Source organism: Populus nigra, chromosome 15 (genome assembly GCF_951802175.1).
Source record: "Populus nigra chromosome 15, ddPopNigr1.1, whole genome shotgun sequence".
Classification (NCBI taxonomy): Eukaryota; Viridiplantae; Streptophyta; class Magnoliopsida; order Malpighiales; family Salicaceae; genus Populus; species Populus nigra.
The window spans coordinates 14,536,151-14,553,540 of NC_084866.1; the positions used below are offsets into that span (position 1 = coordinate 14,536,151).

A 17,390-nucleotide genomic window follows, 5' to 3' on the forward strand; every position below is an offset into this window, starting at 1 on the left:
CTAAATTATAATATGATCAGGCCTTTGTGACTTAAATCATCTCCAAGAGCTAGTTATGTATGACAATGATCTCAGTGGTTTCTTGCCTCTGTGTCTGGCAAATTTGACTTCCCTTCAACGACTAGATCTCTCTTCCAATCACTTGAAGATCCCTATGTCATTGAGCCCATTATACAACCTTTCAAAACTCAAGTATTTTGATGGTTCAAGTAATGAAATATATGCAGAAGAAGATGATCATAATCTAAGACCAAAGTTCCAATTAGAGTCTCTTTATTTGAGTGGTCATGGACAAGCTGCGGGAGCATTTCCCAGGTTCCTTTACCATCAGTTTAGCCTCCGATATTTGGATCTTACAAACATCCAAATAAAGGGAGAGTTTCCAAGTTGGTTGATTGAGAATAACACATACCTACAAGACCTTTCTTTAGAAAATTGTTCTCTTTCGGGTCCATTCTTGTTGCCAAAGAATTCTCATGTGAATTTATCATTCTTAAGTATATCCATGAATCACCTCCAAGGCCAAATCCCTTCAGAAATCGGAGCTCGTTTGCCAGGGTTAGAATTTTTATCGATGTCTGACAATGGTGTCAATGGAAGCATTCCTTCCTCGTTGGGTAACATTAGCTCGCTGCGAGTGTTAGACCTGTCCAACAATGTTTTGACTGGACGAATACTTTCGAACAACAGTTTGCAAGGACAGATCCCTATATGGATATGGGATATGTCTTCTCTTGAGTTCTTGGACCTATCAGGGAACAATTTTTCTGGTCCTTTACCACCTACAATCGGCACTTCTTCAAATTTGAGATATATTTATTTGTCTAGAAATAAGTTGCAATGGCCGATCACAATGACATTTAATGGCTCCTTTCAGATATTGGCATTAGATCTTTCCCATAATAATTTAACTGGTAGAATTCCAGAATGGATTGGCGGGCTATCTAACTTGATATTTCTACTCTTGAGTTATAACAATCTTGAAGGTGAAATCCCAATTCAATTATCTAGGTTGGACCAATTAACCTTGATTGATCTTTCTCACAATCACCTTTCTGGTAACATCCTCTCTTGGATGATGTTTACTCATCATTACTTTGTTCTGTATCCCTATTATTATTATGATGTGTCCTCATCACAACAATCTTTCGAGTTTACAACGAAGAATGTATCCCTTTCTTATAGAGGCAGCATTCTGCGGTACTTCGCAGGACTTGATTTCTCATGCAACAATTTCACAGGAGAGATTCCTCCTGAAATTGGAAACCTCGTCATGATCAAGGTACTGAACCTTTCGCACAACAGTTTGACTGGACCAATTCCACCAACATTTTCAAACTTAAAAGAAATAGAGAGCTTGGATCTTTCCTACAACAAATTGGATGGAGAAATCCCACCTCAACTTACTGAACTATTTTCTCTAGAGTTTTTCAGTGTGGCACACAATAATCTGTCCGGCAAGACTCCTGCGAGAGTTGCACAGTTTGCCACGTTTGAGGAGAGTAGCTACAAGGACAACCATTTTCTTTGTGGAGAACCGCTACCCAAAATATGTGGTGCAGTTATGCCACCATCACCAACGCCACCTTCAACAAACAATGAAGATAATGGTGGCTTCATAGATATGGAGGTTTTCTATGTGACCTTTGGGGTTGCATACATCATGGTGCTGCTAGTAATAGCTGCAGTTCTGTACATAAATCTATATTGGCGACAAGCTTGGTTTCACTTTATCGAGGTGAGTATCAACAATTGCTATTATTTTCTGGTGGACAATCTTCCCATTTTATCCAAGTTTGGATTTTCATAGCCTTGATGGTACTAAGACTTGGTGCATCGTTGTGTATTCTAGTTTAAAGATTTAAACAAGTTTAAAGGCATGCTCAAGCGATGTTGTATTAATTTATACAGTTCCATTCCGTTTTGTGGGCTTTTATATAGCAGGGGCTTTTCAATTCCATGAGTTTTTACTTCCGTTGTATATTACATTATTACTTGATTTTTACCGATGATCAATTCAAATTCATAACACAAATATCCAAAAATATTTTATATCAAAGGGGATACATTGCAACACAAATATCAATTCAAATTTATTTCACTGATTGTATATAAGCTTGTGAGCACTTAGAGAATTTGCTTGATCTAAAGCTTCAGTAACTGAGAGTATTAATCCTGTGAACATAGCATTCTGTCGACAGCACTCCCGACTTGAAATGGATGACCACCCGGTTGAGCAAATGAATCAAAGCAGTCTCGAGATTCCACATAACAATTCATCTCCACATGTATGGTGGCTTCTAATTTTCAACCCACTTCTGAATACTCTAATCTCAGACGTCCAGCATATGTCACAATGCTTGATTAAAGTCATTTGATTACGCTCAGACCAGGTCTCTGATGTTCCAAAAGTGATGTACAGAAAACTAGAAAACCTGATATCATTAGCTTTCACCGTTTAAAAGAAAAAAAACTTCCTCTAAAAAAAACTAGAAAACAAGAATTACAAGAATAATAGATCCAATTAGACATGGACAAATATCCAGTGAAAGAATATATGAAAATAAAGTTCAGTCTCTTGTTAGAATCTTTAATTACCTCCACTTCCACTTGCTTAAAACACTGATAAAGCAAAATGCATTTCAGGATCTCACTTCTTCTCTTCCTACGATGTCCTTTAGCTTTATCATATTTCCAGCTGCAATAGCCAGAACAAGGAGAAAGTTAAGAAAGCAAAGAAGGGAGCATTAAAAAACTAACCTTGTTTGTTTCATGGAAACCATTTTCCTGGAAATAATTTCCCCATCTTTTCTATGTTTGGTAAACTTTGAGAAACCACTTTCCAAGAAAGTGGTTTCCAACCAAGGACAACACAACCCTTTTTCCAAAAGGAAAGTGTTTTCCTCTTTTTAGCACCAGAAAAACACTTTCCTTCTCTTTAACAAAGAATAAACCCCACACCCTAAAGGATGAATCACCATAGAATACTACTTCTGTACAATTCCAAACCGTAGCTCAAAAATACCATAAAAAAAGCAACATAAAAAAAAATCGTAGCTCAAAAATACCATAAATTACTTGGTGCCTGGATTGTGGTCTTGATAAAACTTACAATATCTTTTGCGGCAAACGAAGGTCGTTTTTCATCATTTGGAGCAGTAAGCATGGATGTCATAAGGCCTCTAGTGCTTGTCCCAACAATGAAATCAAAATAATATGCAATCCTCGCGTCCTTGCTGTCCACATCCAATTTCTATGTATAGAACAATAGTGAAACGAGGCTGCCTATATACAGTTCTTTTGTGTACAAGATTAATAAAGGAAAATATAAGCAAGCATGTTGAGAGAACAAATTAACCTGGAGCTTTGACTCAAGAACACTTGGGACTTCACTAGAAATGATATTTCTCACTTCTCCACAATCAATGCTAAGTAAGGATTGTAATGAAGTCTCCCTAAAGCCCTGGTTCACCAGAACTTCCATTCCCTAAAAATTTAACAAGGATCATAACAAGTACAATATGGAGTACACTGCATTTAAATGTATATAACTCAATTCTTAAGATTGTCAACAAAATATCATGTTATTGGAACCGATGAAAATGCTAGCTTTGGATGGGTCTAATTAAGGGCTCATCCATATTGTATTATAATTACATCTAACGTATAATATATATTAGATAAACTAAAAACAAAAATTAAAACAACTTATTTTTTATGATATTGTTAAACACGAAAAAAAATATTTTTTAATTTATTTTTTATGACACTGTTAAACATTATAAAATAATTCACTTTTAAAAAATTTATTTTTTATAGAAACTACTTTCCAAGCAGAAACTACAATCAAGGCCTAAAAACATTTTACACTTCATTTACATCAACTATTGAAATTACAAGGACCCACTAGGGAAAGACAAATAGATATGGAGTCGCGTTATGAGGCAATTTTTGCATAATTTCTAATCGTAGATTGGGTTTTGTCAGATTCCAAGTGAAGTCTGTTCAGAAACAAAACGTCGTTCTGGCTTTAGAGGACTATTGAAAATGATTTATGGCATCCTTAAAATCTTAAAAGGTGTCAAGTGCATTTTATTTCAATCCACCAATATTCCCCCTCCATTCCCTCCTTATGTTCTGAAAAAAAAAATAAGTTTTAGCATTCTTTCCGGAATGAACTGCATTATTTTACAGCAAATGCATGTAACAATCCAACAACCATTTTCATTCTACAGAAACATACTCATGCGAGGGTAAACTATACATTTCTATCATCAAGATTGAGCTCCTTGCTCAAGCTATTAAGAACACAACTTACCATTCAACATTTTGGGTGGAGTCATCAACTAGAAGATATAATCCCTCCGAATGCTTTGTTCAATGGCTGAAAGAGGCAACCAAGTATTCAACTTTTCCACCTATATATGCAACAAATATTTGGAATGTAACCTTCTCTCTTTATCTCCTCATTCAGCGATTGGTATACTGTTGCGATGTCGCGGTCGCACAAATTAATTACCCTAGCTTCAAACACAACACACAAGATAGTATAGAGCAAGCAAGGGGTCGATCCCACGAGGAAGATTCAAGTTAGATTTTTATGCTAGATGATATGCAATTTGGGGGGGGTTGGACGTTATCTAGGCTAAAGCAAAAGAAAACAGAAAACTATCAAACTAAATTTAATAAAATCAGAAAATTATCAAGAGAACAAACCTTGGTCACAAGCACACATCCACCTACAGAAATCAGAACTGATCATGGAAACGAAACATCAATTTATATTCTGAATATTTATCTCTTCTTAACATTGGTTAGTTAACGGATCCGCCGTATAACTAGCCCTAACCATCAAACAACCACAGTGTCCGCACTAGTAATTTAATTCAATGGCAGCCTTAAGAACTAGATAAGTTGATTAATCAAGAAAACATAACTGTCCGCAGTCTATGTTTGATTTGATTGAATGTTCTCCCTAAGATTAATAACGTAGATCCGCCACAATTATTAAACTCAGTTGCTTCACAAGTTCATATACCACAACTCCGGTTTTGATATCAAACTTAACAATAGATTGTCTACAATAATAACTTAGAGTTCGCTCTAGCAATTAAAATAAACAATCATAGGAAAAATAAGCATAGGAGAACAAACATATTCATCATATAAACTGAAAAGCAAAGGTAAAATAAATCTCACAGTTCTTGAAATCCGAAGGTTTCTGTGTCCTTGCAACCAAGAAAAAGTGTTTAGCCTTGCATGTTTGTTGAACAACTAATCAAAAAGAAGAAAGAATGCATAATTTAGGGTTTCTTAGAGGAAGGGGGCGTTTTTCTCTCCTTGGCTGGCTGCTCCCCTTCTCTTCTCTCATTCTTTTTATATCCTAGGAAACCCTAGGTCTCTATTTTACAAAATAGTCCTCCATTAAGTAGACTGTTTACATTTAAGTACTTCAATTACTATTTTCCTAAAAAGGAGAAATAGCCTTGCATGAAATCTTCAAGCTTTGATTTAGAGGAGCTAAATTGCTGAAATAAAAACTTGGATATCGGTTTAAATGCTTCGGAATGTCATTTGGACTCGTTTCTTCACGAAACCTGTTTGCTGGCAGAATTCAGATGTCATCTTTGAAAAATCATATCTCCCTCATATGACATCGTTTTTGGCTGAAATTTTGAGCGTTTATATAACTTTGAGTCATGAATCCAAAAAAATTGAGTTTGCATCAATTGGACTTCTGTAACTCCAGATATTCAAGTTGGAATGGCCAAAGGTCAACATTGGCAGATTGCGAGATTTGACTTTGAAGGCTGCGATTTCCATGCTCTTCCTTATTTTATTTTCTTGCCTTAGATGTCCAGAAAGGTATGGATGTTACCTTTTTAATTCCACTGGAATCACTTCATTTCAACCTCTAGAGCTCACGCTCTGCACAAAACATCGACTGAAGGTCAAATCTGTCAATTATCTCCAATTTACTCCTTTTTGCATCTTTCATCCAAAAGTGCCTTCAAAACATAAAACAAAGAATATCAAGGCATTTTATATATAAAACATAGGCAAAAAACTAGTTAAATGTGGGTGAAACTATTGAATAATATGGTTGCATCATATACGTTCACCGAATGATGATGTAAGTTGTCACCAGCATGAAATTCATGAGCACGACCTCCAACGTCAATCCAGCTACAGCCAGGGGTTTTGGAGACACCACACTGCCTCACAACACCCTCATCTTTGCAGAATCATCCCACCTTCTCATATTTGCATATATCTTAGATGAGATAATTGCTTCTCTGGAAACAATTGAATGACCCTTTCACCAACATCTGCATTTCTACGCCTCTGACAGGCACCAAGCAATGACCCCAACACAATTTCATCTGGTTTTCCAGGCATCTTCTTGATTAAGTCCCAAGCTTCGTTCAGAAGTCCTGCACGCGCACAAAGATCAACCATGCAAGAATAGTGCTCGACTATTGGGACCAATCCAAATGACAATTTCATTGATTCAAACAATTGGCGGCCCTCATCAACTAATCCGGCATGCACACATGCAGAAAGTACTCCTATGAAATTGGTGTCATTAGGCTGAACAGTGCCATTATCCTTTGACATGAGTTTGAATAATGATAATGCTTCCAGGGCCTGCCCACGGAAAGCAAGAGCAGAAATCAAGGCATTCCATGACACCTCATTTTTAAGAGGCATACTCTCAAAAACCCTGAGTGCATCATCCAAGCTCCCACATTTTGCATACATATCTATTAATTCACTCGCAGCATAGGCATCGTGCTGTAAACCTCTTTCTGATGCATGTGTCTCAATCCATTTCCCCAAATCAAGGGCCCCTATTGTAGAACATGCAGACAATACTTCAATCATTGTGACTTTATTTGGATTAGGACCTACCTCTCTCATTCCATTGAATAATACAATTGCTTCATTGGAAGCTCCATTCTGTGCACACATATGAAGTGATAGTTGAACAAAAAAAAAATGATATTAACTTGAAACGCATTTACAAATTTCATATATTTATGTGGTTTTTATTTCATAGCTGATTAATTAGGAAGAATTCAAATTTCAAGTTAGTTTAAAGGAACAGAAATAAACACAATTCCACTATATGTGACAATTACAAAGTATAAAACCGATCTAATTACCATGTGATAATGGCATTCCAAAGCTCCATTGCTAGCATTAGTGATGTAATTACATGTTATAACCTAAATGACAAAGGTAGCGTAGAGCAATTGCTGCTCCTGCTAACATATTTCTTTGTGATCTATTAGCTGGCAAGCTAACCAAAGATGAACAGCATGTATGCTTAGAAATATCTGGGATTGGAAACTGCTTGAATCTATCAAACACGGAAGCTCACATATCTTTTTTGTTATAGCATCGCCGAGTCATATCATATTTTGTTCCTTATTGTAAATTGAACCATTTGCAATCAATAAACAAATGCTTCTCAGTTACCTTAGTTTCTTATAACTGTTTAAAAAGGTGAACCAACCAAAAAACAAACTCAATATCACCAGAAACGGTAAACAAAGAACCAGAAACAGGAAGAAGGAACTGGAAGTATATCAATGAGAATGAATGAGTGCTCACGGGGTGATTTTTTTACAGTGGATTCAAATTCAACAACTACAAGGGCTATTTCCTGCAGCACGGAGAGTTTCTGAATTTTCATTATTAGAATCCAACTACTTTGGCCACAATTTCCTCTGAAGTCTGAACCACCTATCACTGTGCTTAAGGAAATGTTCACAATTAACAACCTACAACTGTTGGATGATTATTTTTCAAAGCTTTTACATGGAATACAAGAATGAAAGGTAAAAAGGAAACTATCTTTCTCACAGTGATGTCCATGACTGAATTGTCATGAGGGAAAAAATTGTCAAGGAAAATACAAATTTGTTAAAAAATGAATGCTTCTTCAGTCATAACTGAAGCCTTCATCTTCATCTTCATCATCATCAACCTCCACCTCAGAAAACTCATTACTGCTCATGACAGATAGAAGGACTAAAACTGCAACAAAAAAAAAGAAAAAGTATCTTGCCCTTCTTCTGAAAGTTTTCTCCTCTTCTGTCCTTTCCCTCTTGGGTTGCTTCTTAGGTTTTGAGCCTAGTGATAAAAACAAATGAAAAAAGTTGGAAATTCTATTTGAAAGAAAAGAGACATGGATGGTACTTTTTGACCTCTTATTTCCCAATGGCTTATATGTTTGGTTTAGTAAATCCACAACTCAAGACACTATCAGATGACCAATATAATATTCAAAAGAATAAAAGATGAAAATATCTTGCCTGAATTTGAAGGATGTCTTGTTGAAGTTGATGATGCGTCTGAAAGGAATTGCGGGACAGAAGAAGACGATCCAGCCTCCAAGAAATCTGTCTTTAGTTTTTCAGCATATCGGATGAGATTACCAAGCTCCAAGAGTGCACTTCGCAGCATCGATGATTCCTAATGGCATGGAACACATAAAAGGATAAGAGTTGAAAATATTTGACAAGTGAAGCAACAAACTCAAATGCTTTGTGCCAAGACAGAATAACAATAGCAGATAACGTGAAAATCAAATAAGTAGAAACCATGTTAACAGAAAATGGTTTCAAGAGAGTTTTTAAATGGAAAAAATAAAATCGATGGTAATGTGTTTTATAACAGCATAGATTGCTGCAGTGTTCTTGGAAGAAATTAGAGGGACTTGATTGTTAGACATTTACAGCAATGCTTGTCATCAGGTCATGTATGATCACATTTTCAGCTGTAAATAATTGTTCTCGCCATACAAATGCCAGCATTCAGCTCTCACAGGTCACAGATCAAGACAATTGGTAAAGTGACTCACAGGAAATGCTTGAAGAGTGAAAAGGACATGCCCAAGGAAATATGCGTCCAAACTAGATGGCCTGCACAAACAGAAAAATGAAGTTGGGTGTATAATCAATGCATGGTCAAGACCTCAAACTTAAAATTTGAATTCAAAACATAAAAACCAAAATATCTTAGATGATTTCAGGTAAAAATGAAAAATATATATATTAACCACGATATAAAAAAGAAACACCTTTCAAAAAGAAATGTGTGATCCACTAATGTGGTTGACAAAGCTCCATATGCAATTTTCGCTCTCTTGTAGATCTATCCATAAATGAAAATAAAAAAATTGCAAGGCCATGGTCAAGGAAAATTAACAGAAAATGAAGTAATACATAAAGGGGTAAAATCATTCCACAGGTGTATGCTTTCTAACACTAGTGCATGTGCGCAGATTTGATATCAACAAGTTGCAGAAAAAGATCATAAACGATAGAAGTGTAACCTCTGCTTCCCTTCGTTCAGCATTTTCTTTAGTTATCCCAAGTCGCTGCTTAACAGCTTACACTAGTTTCATGAATAGAGCCTTTCCTATCAACCAAGGGAGGCAGAAGAGTGATAAATTGTGCAGGCAGAGGTTCCATCAGACCCCACCCAGGTGCTAACCATCGCTTTCATTGATATCCATTCTGGGAGCGAGCTGAAGTCAGTGTCCAAATCAACAATGCCATCTTCCTTTAAACATTGGATTACCCCACCATTCTCGTCATTGTAGGCCACGTAAGTGTCTGATTCAATATATGGAATTTGATCTGCAACAGAGAGTCAGATAAGTGTTTTGAAGACAATTTTGATATATTTGAGAAGACCAGCTGCCTATTAATCTTGAATGCTAATTACTAACTCCTTCCCTATTAGTCAGATAAGTGTTTTCTTAGTGATTCAGACCTATCAACGCGCAAAAGAAGAAAATTTCAACAAAGAAAACAAACACAACGTAAACTAGCAGAAGCAACAAAAAAACAAGCAGAAACCCAGAGTCTATAACCTCTGGTATATTTCTTGTATTTAAAGCGAAAAGAGCTATGAATTTAATCTCAAAACTTGAAAACTTTCCAAAAAATTACTTTATTCTAAACGCTTAATATATTATTCAGGTTTCAAAATAAAATTTATATAATTTTTTAATATGCATCACCAATTTAAACGAAAGTTTTTTAGATATAAATTTATATTATTTTATATTTATTTTTTATAAAATAAAATAAAATAATAAAATTTAAACTGATAACCACTTAATTAATAAAATCTAAAAATTATATAAACTATCTCATATTAAAAACTTAATTCTATAACTATATGCGTTTTTTCCACGTTAATGAGACCATTAATGCCATCATGTATTTTTTTTCCCACGAGATGGGGCCGTAGCTTGGGGGCTCTGAAAGCCTAAAAGTCCTCGCTGGCATTTGCTATTTATACTAGTAGCATTTTAGCAATACCTAGATTTGTCACTCATGCTATACAGTGGTTTGAGTAAAAAAATTCTGATGTCAAAAAATAAGCCCTGAGTTAGTAATAATCCAAACAATACTTAAAAAAAATATGTAATAACAATAAATAAAGTGCTAGAAAAACCATAAAAAAAGAAAGGTAAGAAGAACAAATGTGAGTCTATTTAGATTATCAAACAATCTAATTCTAATCTAATAGAAGAAAAACGGTAAAAAATAATAAAGCAAAACTAAAAAAATTACAATTAGAAGGACAATACTGACCCCACCAAAACTAAAGGGATAATATGATTGAAAAAAATTCAAAACATGTAGGTTAAATTCAAAACTTCCAAAAACTTTCAATATGAAAGTTACTCCATAGATGTTGTATTCGTGCGTGTTTGAAATATAGTGTCTATTCTTATGAAAAGCAAGAGATATTTTTTCTTGAAATATGGAAAAATGAAAGTTTAATAATATTAACTTCACAGAAAAAGATATTTTCAAATCAGTTTACAAATTTGTGTGAGGCAATAAAATGAAAGAGGCAAGGTCTAGAAAATAACTCCTTTTACAGGCTGTGAACGCACAACGTTTTTTTATGAATCTGTGCGGCACCAATTAATTCAATGTATAATTTAAGGAAAGAATAATTTAAATGCCATCATCAAATTGAATTTTTATGAACCTGCAGTCAAGCTACAGACATTATGGATGAACTTGTAAAGCTGAACTGGATTTTACTAACATTAATTGAAATCAAATAATAAAATAAAATTGAATTTTATTAATATAATGATAATTAAAAATTTATATAGTCATTAATTTCAAGACTAGTAAGATTAATGAAGATATATAAAAACTGATCCGAACTTTCATATTAATAAAAATTAAATTAAATTGCATAAAAATAATTAACCGAAAAGTTGACCCCAAGTCGAAGTCTTCTGTTGAAAAACATGAATGAAAGGTCAACGCTAGCCAGCTCACTTTCCATGAAGATGATGGATATAGAGCCCTCGCTGCTCTCTTTACGGAAATCGCGTAAAGAAAATCATGTCTTAATTTTAATGGTGTTGGCAAAATCAAACATTATTATCGTCTATTTTTTTAACGCAGTCAAGAGATAGGGATTTGCAGTGTAAATGGGCCTCTGATGTTAAAGCAATTTAAATTAATATAAAAAATATGAATATAAAAATATAAAAAAATAAAAATTCTTATTAATCTTTTTATTTTAAAATACTTGTTTTAATTTAAAAATTAAAAATTATATATAAATGAAATTAAAAATATTATTTTACATTTAATAAATAAAATAAAATAAATATATTATTTAACATGTGAGATGTGGGGACCGTTGTCATCTGCATTTTTTCTACGATATGGGTCTGGGTCAGTGAGATGGTCCGTGAGACCATTAATGCTTTCAGGCGTTTTTTCTACAAGATGGACCGTGAGACCGTTGCCGCTTGAGAAGGGATAATATGCTTTAATTTCAACTAACTTGACTTCTCGTTCTTTTGTTTTGATCATTCTTTAAATAATTATTTTAATATATTCTTCAAGTATCATGAAAAAAAAAAGCAACCACCGATTAATTAATGGAACTATAAATGCTTTATTATAATTATAATATTTCAAAATTCATTTAAATTTATATATTTTTTAATAATCTTTAAGCTTACAAGTATTTATATATATGTATTTATAAATAAAAGCATTGTTGAGAGAGTAAATAGAAGTATTGTCAATAAATATAACTACAAATCCATATAAAATAAAAATATTTTTTTTATCTTCCTAATTTCTATTGTTTTTATATATTCTATTTACTGTTTAATAATTATATTATTATTGTAAACTTCTTGATACATAATTTTATAACATAAATCAGTTTATTTACTCAAGGAAAAAAATGTTAATATATAAGTAATTTATTTATTTATTTTAATGAAATATAAACTAGTTTTTAATCTTGTGGTATATTTCTTTTCTTAGAAGAGAAAAAAGCTATGAACTTATATCTCAAAACTTGAAAACTAATATAAGGATATTAAGTGATCATTGAATAAAAAATATATTGAAAAAAAAATAATCCTTTCAACTTTATTTTAATCTTCCTAATTCAAATGTACACGAAATAAATATTTTATATCAAAACAAATAAATATTTTTTCCACCATATGGGTCCGTGAGACCCATTGCCATCATGCAATGTTTTCCACGAGATGGAGCCGTATGCTTGGGGCTCTAAAAACCGATTACTCTCTATTTTGGTGCAGTAATATTTATTTTTAAAATGTTTTTTTAATATATTAAAATATTATTATTATTTTAAAAAAATTTATTATGATATGAGCACATCAAAATTATTTAAAATAAAAAAATCTAATTTAAAATAAATAAATTAATTTAATTTTTTTCAAAACTATTTTTAAAATACACAAATGAAAAATCTCTAAAACTTATCAGTGTCATTTCCAAGAGATAGTACAGACGTTCTTGTTAACACTAGAGGATATAAATGTATTCACTAACAGCCTGTTTATTTTTGTAACAATCTTTTTTTATAATTTTCAGTAATTGTAACACAGAATATATATAAATAAACTTCAATATTATTTTTAAATTTTATATAAAATATTTCAATTTCATCTAAAAAAATATTAAAAAATAAGAAAGAATAAAATTCAAATTAATAAAAATAAAAACAGAAAATACGACAGAATTTAAGAGAGTTGGTTTTTCTAGAAATCCTAAAATCCTATCCTCTTAAATTCTCATTCATCAACAACAACGTATATTCATAGAAGTGATTGGTACAAGTGTTCATGGAAAAAAAAAAAAAAGAAACCTTTGTGAAGATTTTTTGATTTAATGGCTTTTTCTTAATTTAATTAATTTATACTAATTTTTTAATAATATTTAGACGTTTCATACTTAAGATTTGCATGAGTTTTCGATTATTATTATGAATAAAAATAGATGGAAATGAATAGCATCGATATAATTTAAACTACAATAGTTATTATTGTTATTGTCGCAGACGTCGCGGTAATTCTTTTCTTTTCTTTTCTTTTTAGTTTCGTTCGTTCGTTCTCTTCCCCCTTTTCTTTTCTTTCTTTTCCTGTGTCCTCCTCTGCCTTTTATAGGCATTCCATCTTGCTGCTTATCTTCCCCTGATAAGGATAAGATCTAGGACTTTGTATTTTGGCCGGATTGGGACACCAACAGTCCCGCCACTGTTGGACTGCTGATGGCGGTATTCTCGGTTATCTTGCACCTCGTGCCGGTGGAGGAAGGTTTGGCCGGACGAGGAAGATGGTAGGCCTTCCAAGTCTGGTCTGAAGGTGATGGGACCTGACCACTGAGCGTTTGTACTTTGTATAGTTTTTTCCTCTTAACAGGCGGGCGTTCTCCGTTCCAGATTAGGAAGACGATGAACAGTGACTTTGAAACGGCGTCGTTTTGGGTGTGAACGGCCTTGTTCAATTGGGTCCTCCAATGTGCAACATTTATCAATCAGCCCCTCCTGGGTAAAATGTATTAAACCCCTGGATTTCAGCGTTTTGCACAGAACAGTTCTTGGCTTCCAATTTAATCAATGTAGTCCTTAATTGACTCTTAAACTTTTAATTCTTTCAAAATTACCCCTGGAAAAGTCAATTAAGCTCCCTATATTACCCCCGAATTTTCATTTTGGTCCCTGAACATTAATTTATTGCAATTTCACCCAAATCAGCCCTAAAGTTTAATATTTATTCAATTGGGCCCCTGATTTCATTAATTAAACTAATTCAAAGCTTAATTAAGTCCCCAATCTTATCAAATCTTCTAATTTCTTATCAAAACTTTGAGTTTTGGTTTTCTTGGGGAAAAGTTCCCGCCAAAATAATAATTATTTTGATAAATAAATAATATTTTCTAATGAAAATAAATTTGATCGGAAGAAAATCCTTCATGTTACTGTCACTTGAAATCAATTTATTTGCTTAAGAATAAAATATTGTAACTATAAAAGTTATTTATTTATTTATTTTAATGAAATATAAAACAGTTTTTAATCTAGTGGTATATTTCTTGTCTTTAAAGAAAAAGAGCTGTGAACTTAATCTCAAGACTTGAAAACTAATACAAAGACATTAAATGATCATTGAGAAAAAATAAAAATAAAAAAAACTAATCCTTTCAATTTTATTTTAATCTTTCTATTTCAAGGGTGTGCAGAATAAATGTTTCATATCAAAACAAAAGGTATTTTGATGGAGAGGATACTGCAACAAATTTTCCACCAGATGGTTCCGTACACTTTTGGATGTAAAAACCTAAAACTCCTTGATGCCATTTTTTCATAGACAAGAGAAAGAGAAGAGTGTATTAGCTTTTGTTTTTTTATAATATATTTTATAATATAAAAAAATATTTTTGAAAAAAATTAAATTTTAATAAAAAAACATATTAAATTACCCAGTCAAAAGCACCCGTACAATTTACTTTATAAATCTAGAAGATATAAATGAAGAAGTGCTGTGGTCGTAGAAAGCAGTTGGTTTTTCGCCCTTCCAAACATCCTCAAGCAGTTGGTTTTTCACCCTTTCTATAATTTTCATGCTTCATCCGTTTATACAAATAATAGTAACATAGAATATATATGAATCAATCTCAATGTTGTTTTTAAAGTTTATATAAAATATTTCATTCTCATCCAAAAAATATTAATTAAAAAGTAGGAAAGAAAAGCCAAATTAATAAAAATAAAAACAGAAAATATGACAAAATTTGAGAGAATTAATTCTTCTAGAAATCCTAAAATTCTATCCACTTAAATTCTCATTCATCAACAATAACGTATATTCAAAGAAGTGATCAATGGTGTTGAAAAAATAAAATAAAATAAAATACTTATCATGTTTTTTTTTAAGGTAAAAAAACAATATTTTATTTTTTTCATGAATTTAAAGGAAAAAAATATTTAATATAAACTCTCATCATTAAATTAAAAAAATATATAAATTTTACACAGCTTGTCTGTAGTTTACGAGAGGTTGCAGAATAAAACCTTGTCGAGTAAAAAAATCCATGCGAGCAATATTTTTATTTTTTTATTTATGTGGGTGTTCGGGTTAGCTTGCGTACACCACGACTAATACCATGACTTATTAAATATCTTGCAAACTTAATTAATATGTAAGTATCATGAAGATGACAAGCATATACAAAAAAGATCAAACCCAGGAGCAGAAAAAAAAGATAATCTCCCTTCACCGTCGGGCTAATATCCTCAGTGCAACAAGCAATACTTCATACGAGAGGATGAAGAGGACACTGCCATCCTGCTTCTTTTTTCCACGAGATGGGTCCGTTGGATGGTGCCATCATGCATTTTCTCCATGAGTGGGGTCCGAGAAAACATTCCCATCATGCAGTTTTTTCCACGGCATGGGTCCTAAAATTCTAGAAATCCTAAAATTCCGTCCACTTAAATTTTCATTCATCAACACTAATGTATATTTAAAGAAGTGACCAGTGGTGTTAAGAAAAAAAAAACACTAGTAAAAAATTAATTAAAAATTATATTTGTTTTTTATAAACTTTAAAAATAAAAAAATATTTAATATAAGCTTTTATCATCAAATAAAATTATTGTACTATTTATCTTGTAAATCCCTTGAATTTATCCACATCAAATTTAAAATTTAGAGACATTAAATCTATGATTTATTTATAAATAAATTTTATTGTTAATATTCTTATTATTCCATAGTTACTTTATGTAAACCTTACATTTAATTATTCTGTAAATAAATTTATGTTCAGACACTAGTTTATCAAGTATTTAAATAGAAAAAAAAAATTCAATTAGAGTACTTGAATGAAAAAAATATTAAATATAAGTATTTTACATATCTTTACTATTCATAAATTAAAAATAAAATAAAATCAATCCAAACTCGTCTAAAAGAATTTAACTATGACATCATCATTTTGATAATAAAACTAATAAAGATATATATTTTATTAAATAGATTTCATGAAAATAAATATTTAAATTCAAATTGAAAAAATAATAATTTTTATCCATGTTTTTAGTATTGATATCTCCATCCATTTACAGCCGGAGAAAAGAACATCACTTGCTTTTATTATCTCTTATTGCCTAGAAGATAAGACATGTGAGCATTCAGAATTATTCGAGTACCACCCATTTTAGTATATATTTTTTATAGATATTTTATTTATCAGATTTCATGAAAATAAATATTCAAATTGAAAAAAAAAACAATTTATGTCCATGTTTTTGGTATTGATATCTCCATCATAATAGCATCACCTATTTTTATTGATTTCTCTTACCTGGAAGATAAGGAATGCGAATATTCAGAGCTGTTTGAGTGTCATCCATTTTAGTAGATTTTTATTTTTCTTATATTAGTATACCAAATTGTTTTTATTATATCAATTAAATATTTTTTCTGGTTTTTTTTTATGGTGTGACTTTGATAAAATGAAATTGAGTTTGGGTTTTTCTCTAGAATAAATAATTGTTTTGATAAATAAATAATTATCTCTCTATCAAGTTTTTACCCCACCACTAAGATAGCTCACTGTAAAGACAAATTTAGTCTATTTTTTGGTTTTTAATTTCATGGCTTTGGTTTGATTTGATTTTTTTTTTTGTCATTCTTCAAACATCTCCATTCCTTGTTAGATTTTTTTTAGATATGTCCTTGATTTTTTTATTTAAATTTTTTATATATATTTTTAAATTTTTTGATATGATGATTTTAAAATATTTTTAAGATAAAAATTATTATTTTAATATAATTTTAAATAAAAAAACTTTCAAAAATAATGCTAGCCAACTTTAAATACCATTAAGATGAGGTAACACTCCCTTTTTTATTCGGCTCGCCTACCGTTCAAATAAAATTTTCAAAAGAATTCAGCTTGCCAAATAGAATTTTCAAATCTCAATTGAAGCTTGTCGTTGTTAACTATTTCATTTTCACTATAATTAAAAAAAAAAACAAATAGATCCAACTACAATGCCAT

The 17,390-nt window shown here is 31.8% G+C and overlaps 2 protein-coding genes, 1 long non-coding RNA gene and 1 pseudogene across 3 annotated transcripts in view; 1 reads left to right on the forward strand and 3 right to left on the reverse strand.

Moving 5' to 3' along the window:
• Positions 1-1,955, forward strand: part of LOC133674814 (cuscuta receptor 1-like) — a 97,672-nt gene extending 95,717 nt beyond the window's left edge. The window contains exon 9 of the mRNA XM_062096072.1: positions 21-1,955. Within this exon, the coding sequence (XP_061952056.1) occupies positions 21-1,810 (1,790 nt within the window). The 3' untranslated portion in view covers positions 1,811-1,955. The remainder of the gene's footprint in view (positions 1-20) is intronic.
• Positions 1,956-2,035: 80 nt separating this feature from the next.
• On the reverse strand, positions 2,036-3,547 carry LOC133674819 (uncharacterized). Its single transcript, XR_009835275.1, has 2 exons — positions 3,113-3,547; positions 2,036-2,698 (listed from the first exon to the last, which is right to left on the reverse strand). It is a non-coding gene; the product is annotated as an uncharacterized LOC133674819 (long non-coding RNA).
• Positions 3,548-6,258: 2,711 nt separating this feature from the next.
• Positions 6,259-8,472, reverse strand: LOC133674014 (pentatricopeptide repeat-containing protein At2g34400-like). Its single transcript, XM_062094973.1, has 4 exons — positions 8,322-8,472; positions 7,960-8,043; positions 7,634-7,755; positions 6,259-6,960 (listed from the first exon to the last, which is right to left on the reverse strand). The coding sequence occupies exons 1-4, from the start codon at positions 8,470-8,472 to the stop codon at positions 6,259-6,261; spliced, it is 1,059 nt and encodes a 352-aa protein (XP_061950957.1).
• Positions 8,244-16,740, reverse strand: LOC133674015 (mitochondrial outer membrane import complex protein METAXIN-like; annotated as a pseudogene).
• Between the last annotated feature and the right edge of the window lie 650 nt (positions 16,741-17,390).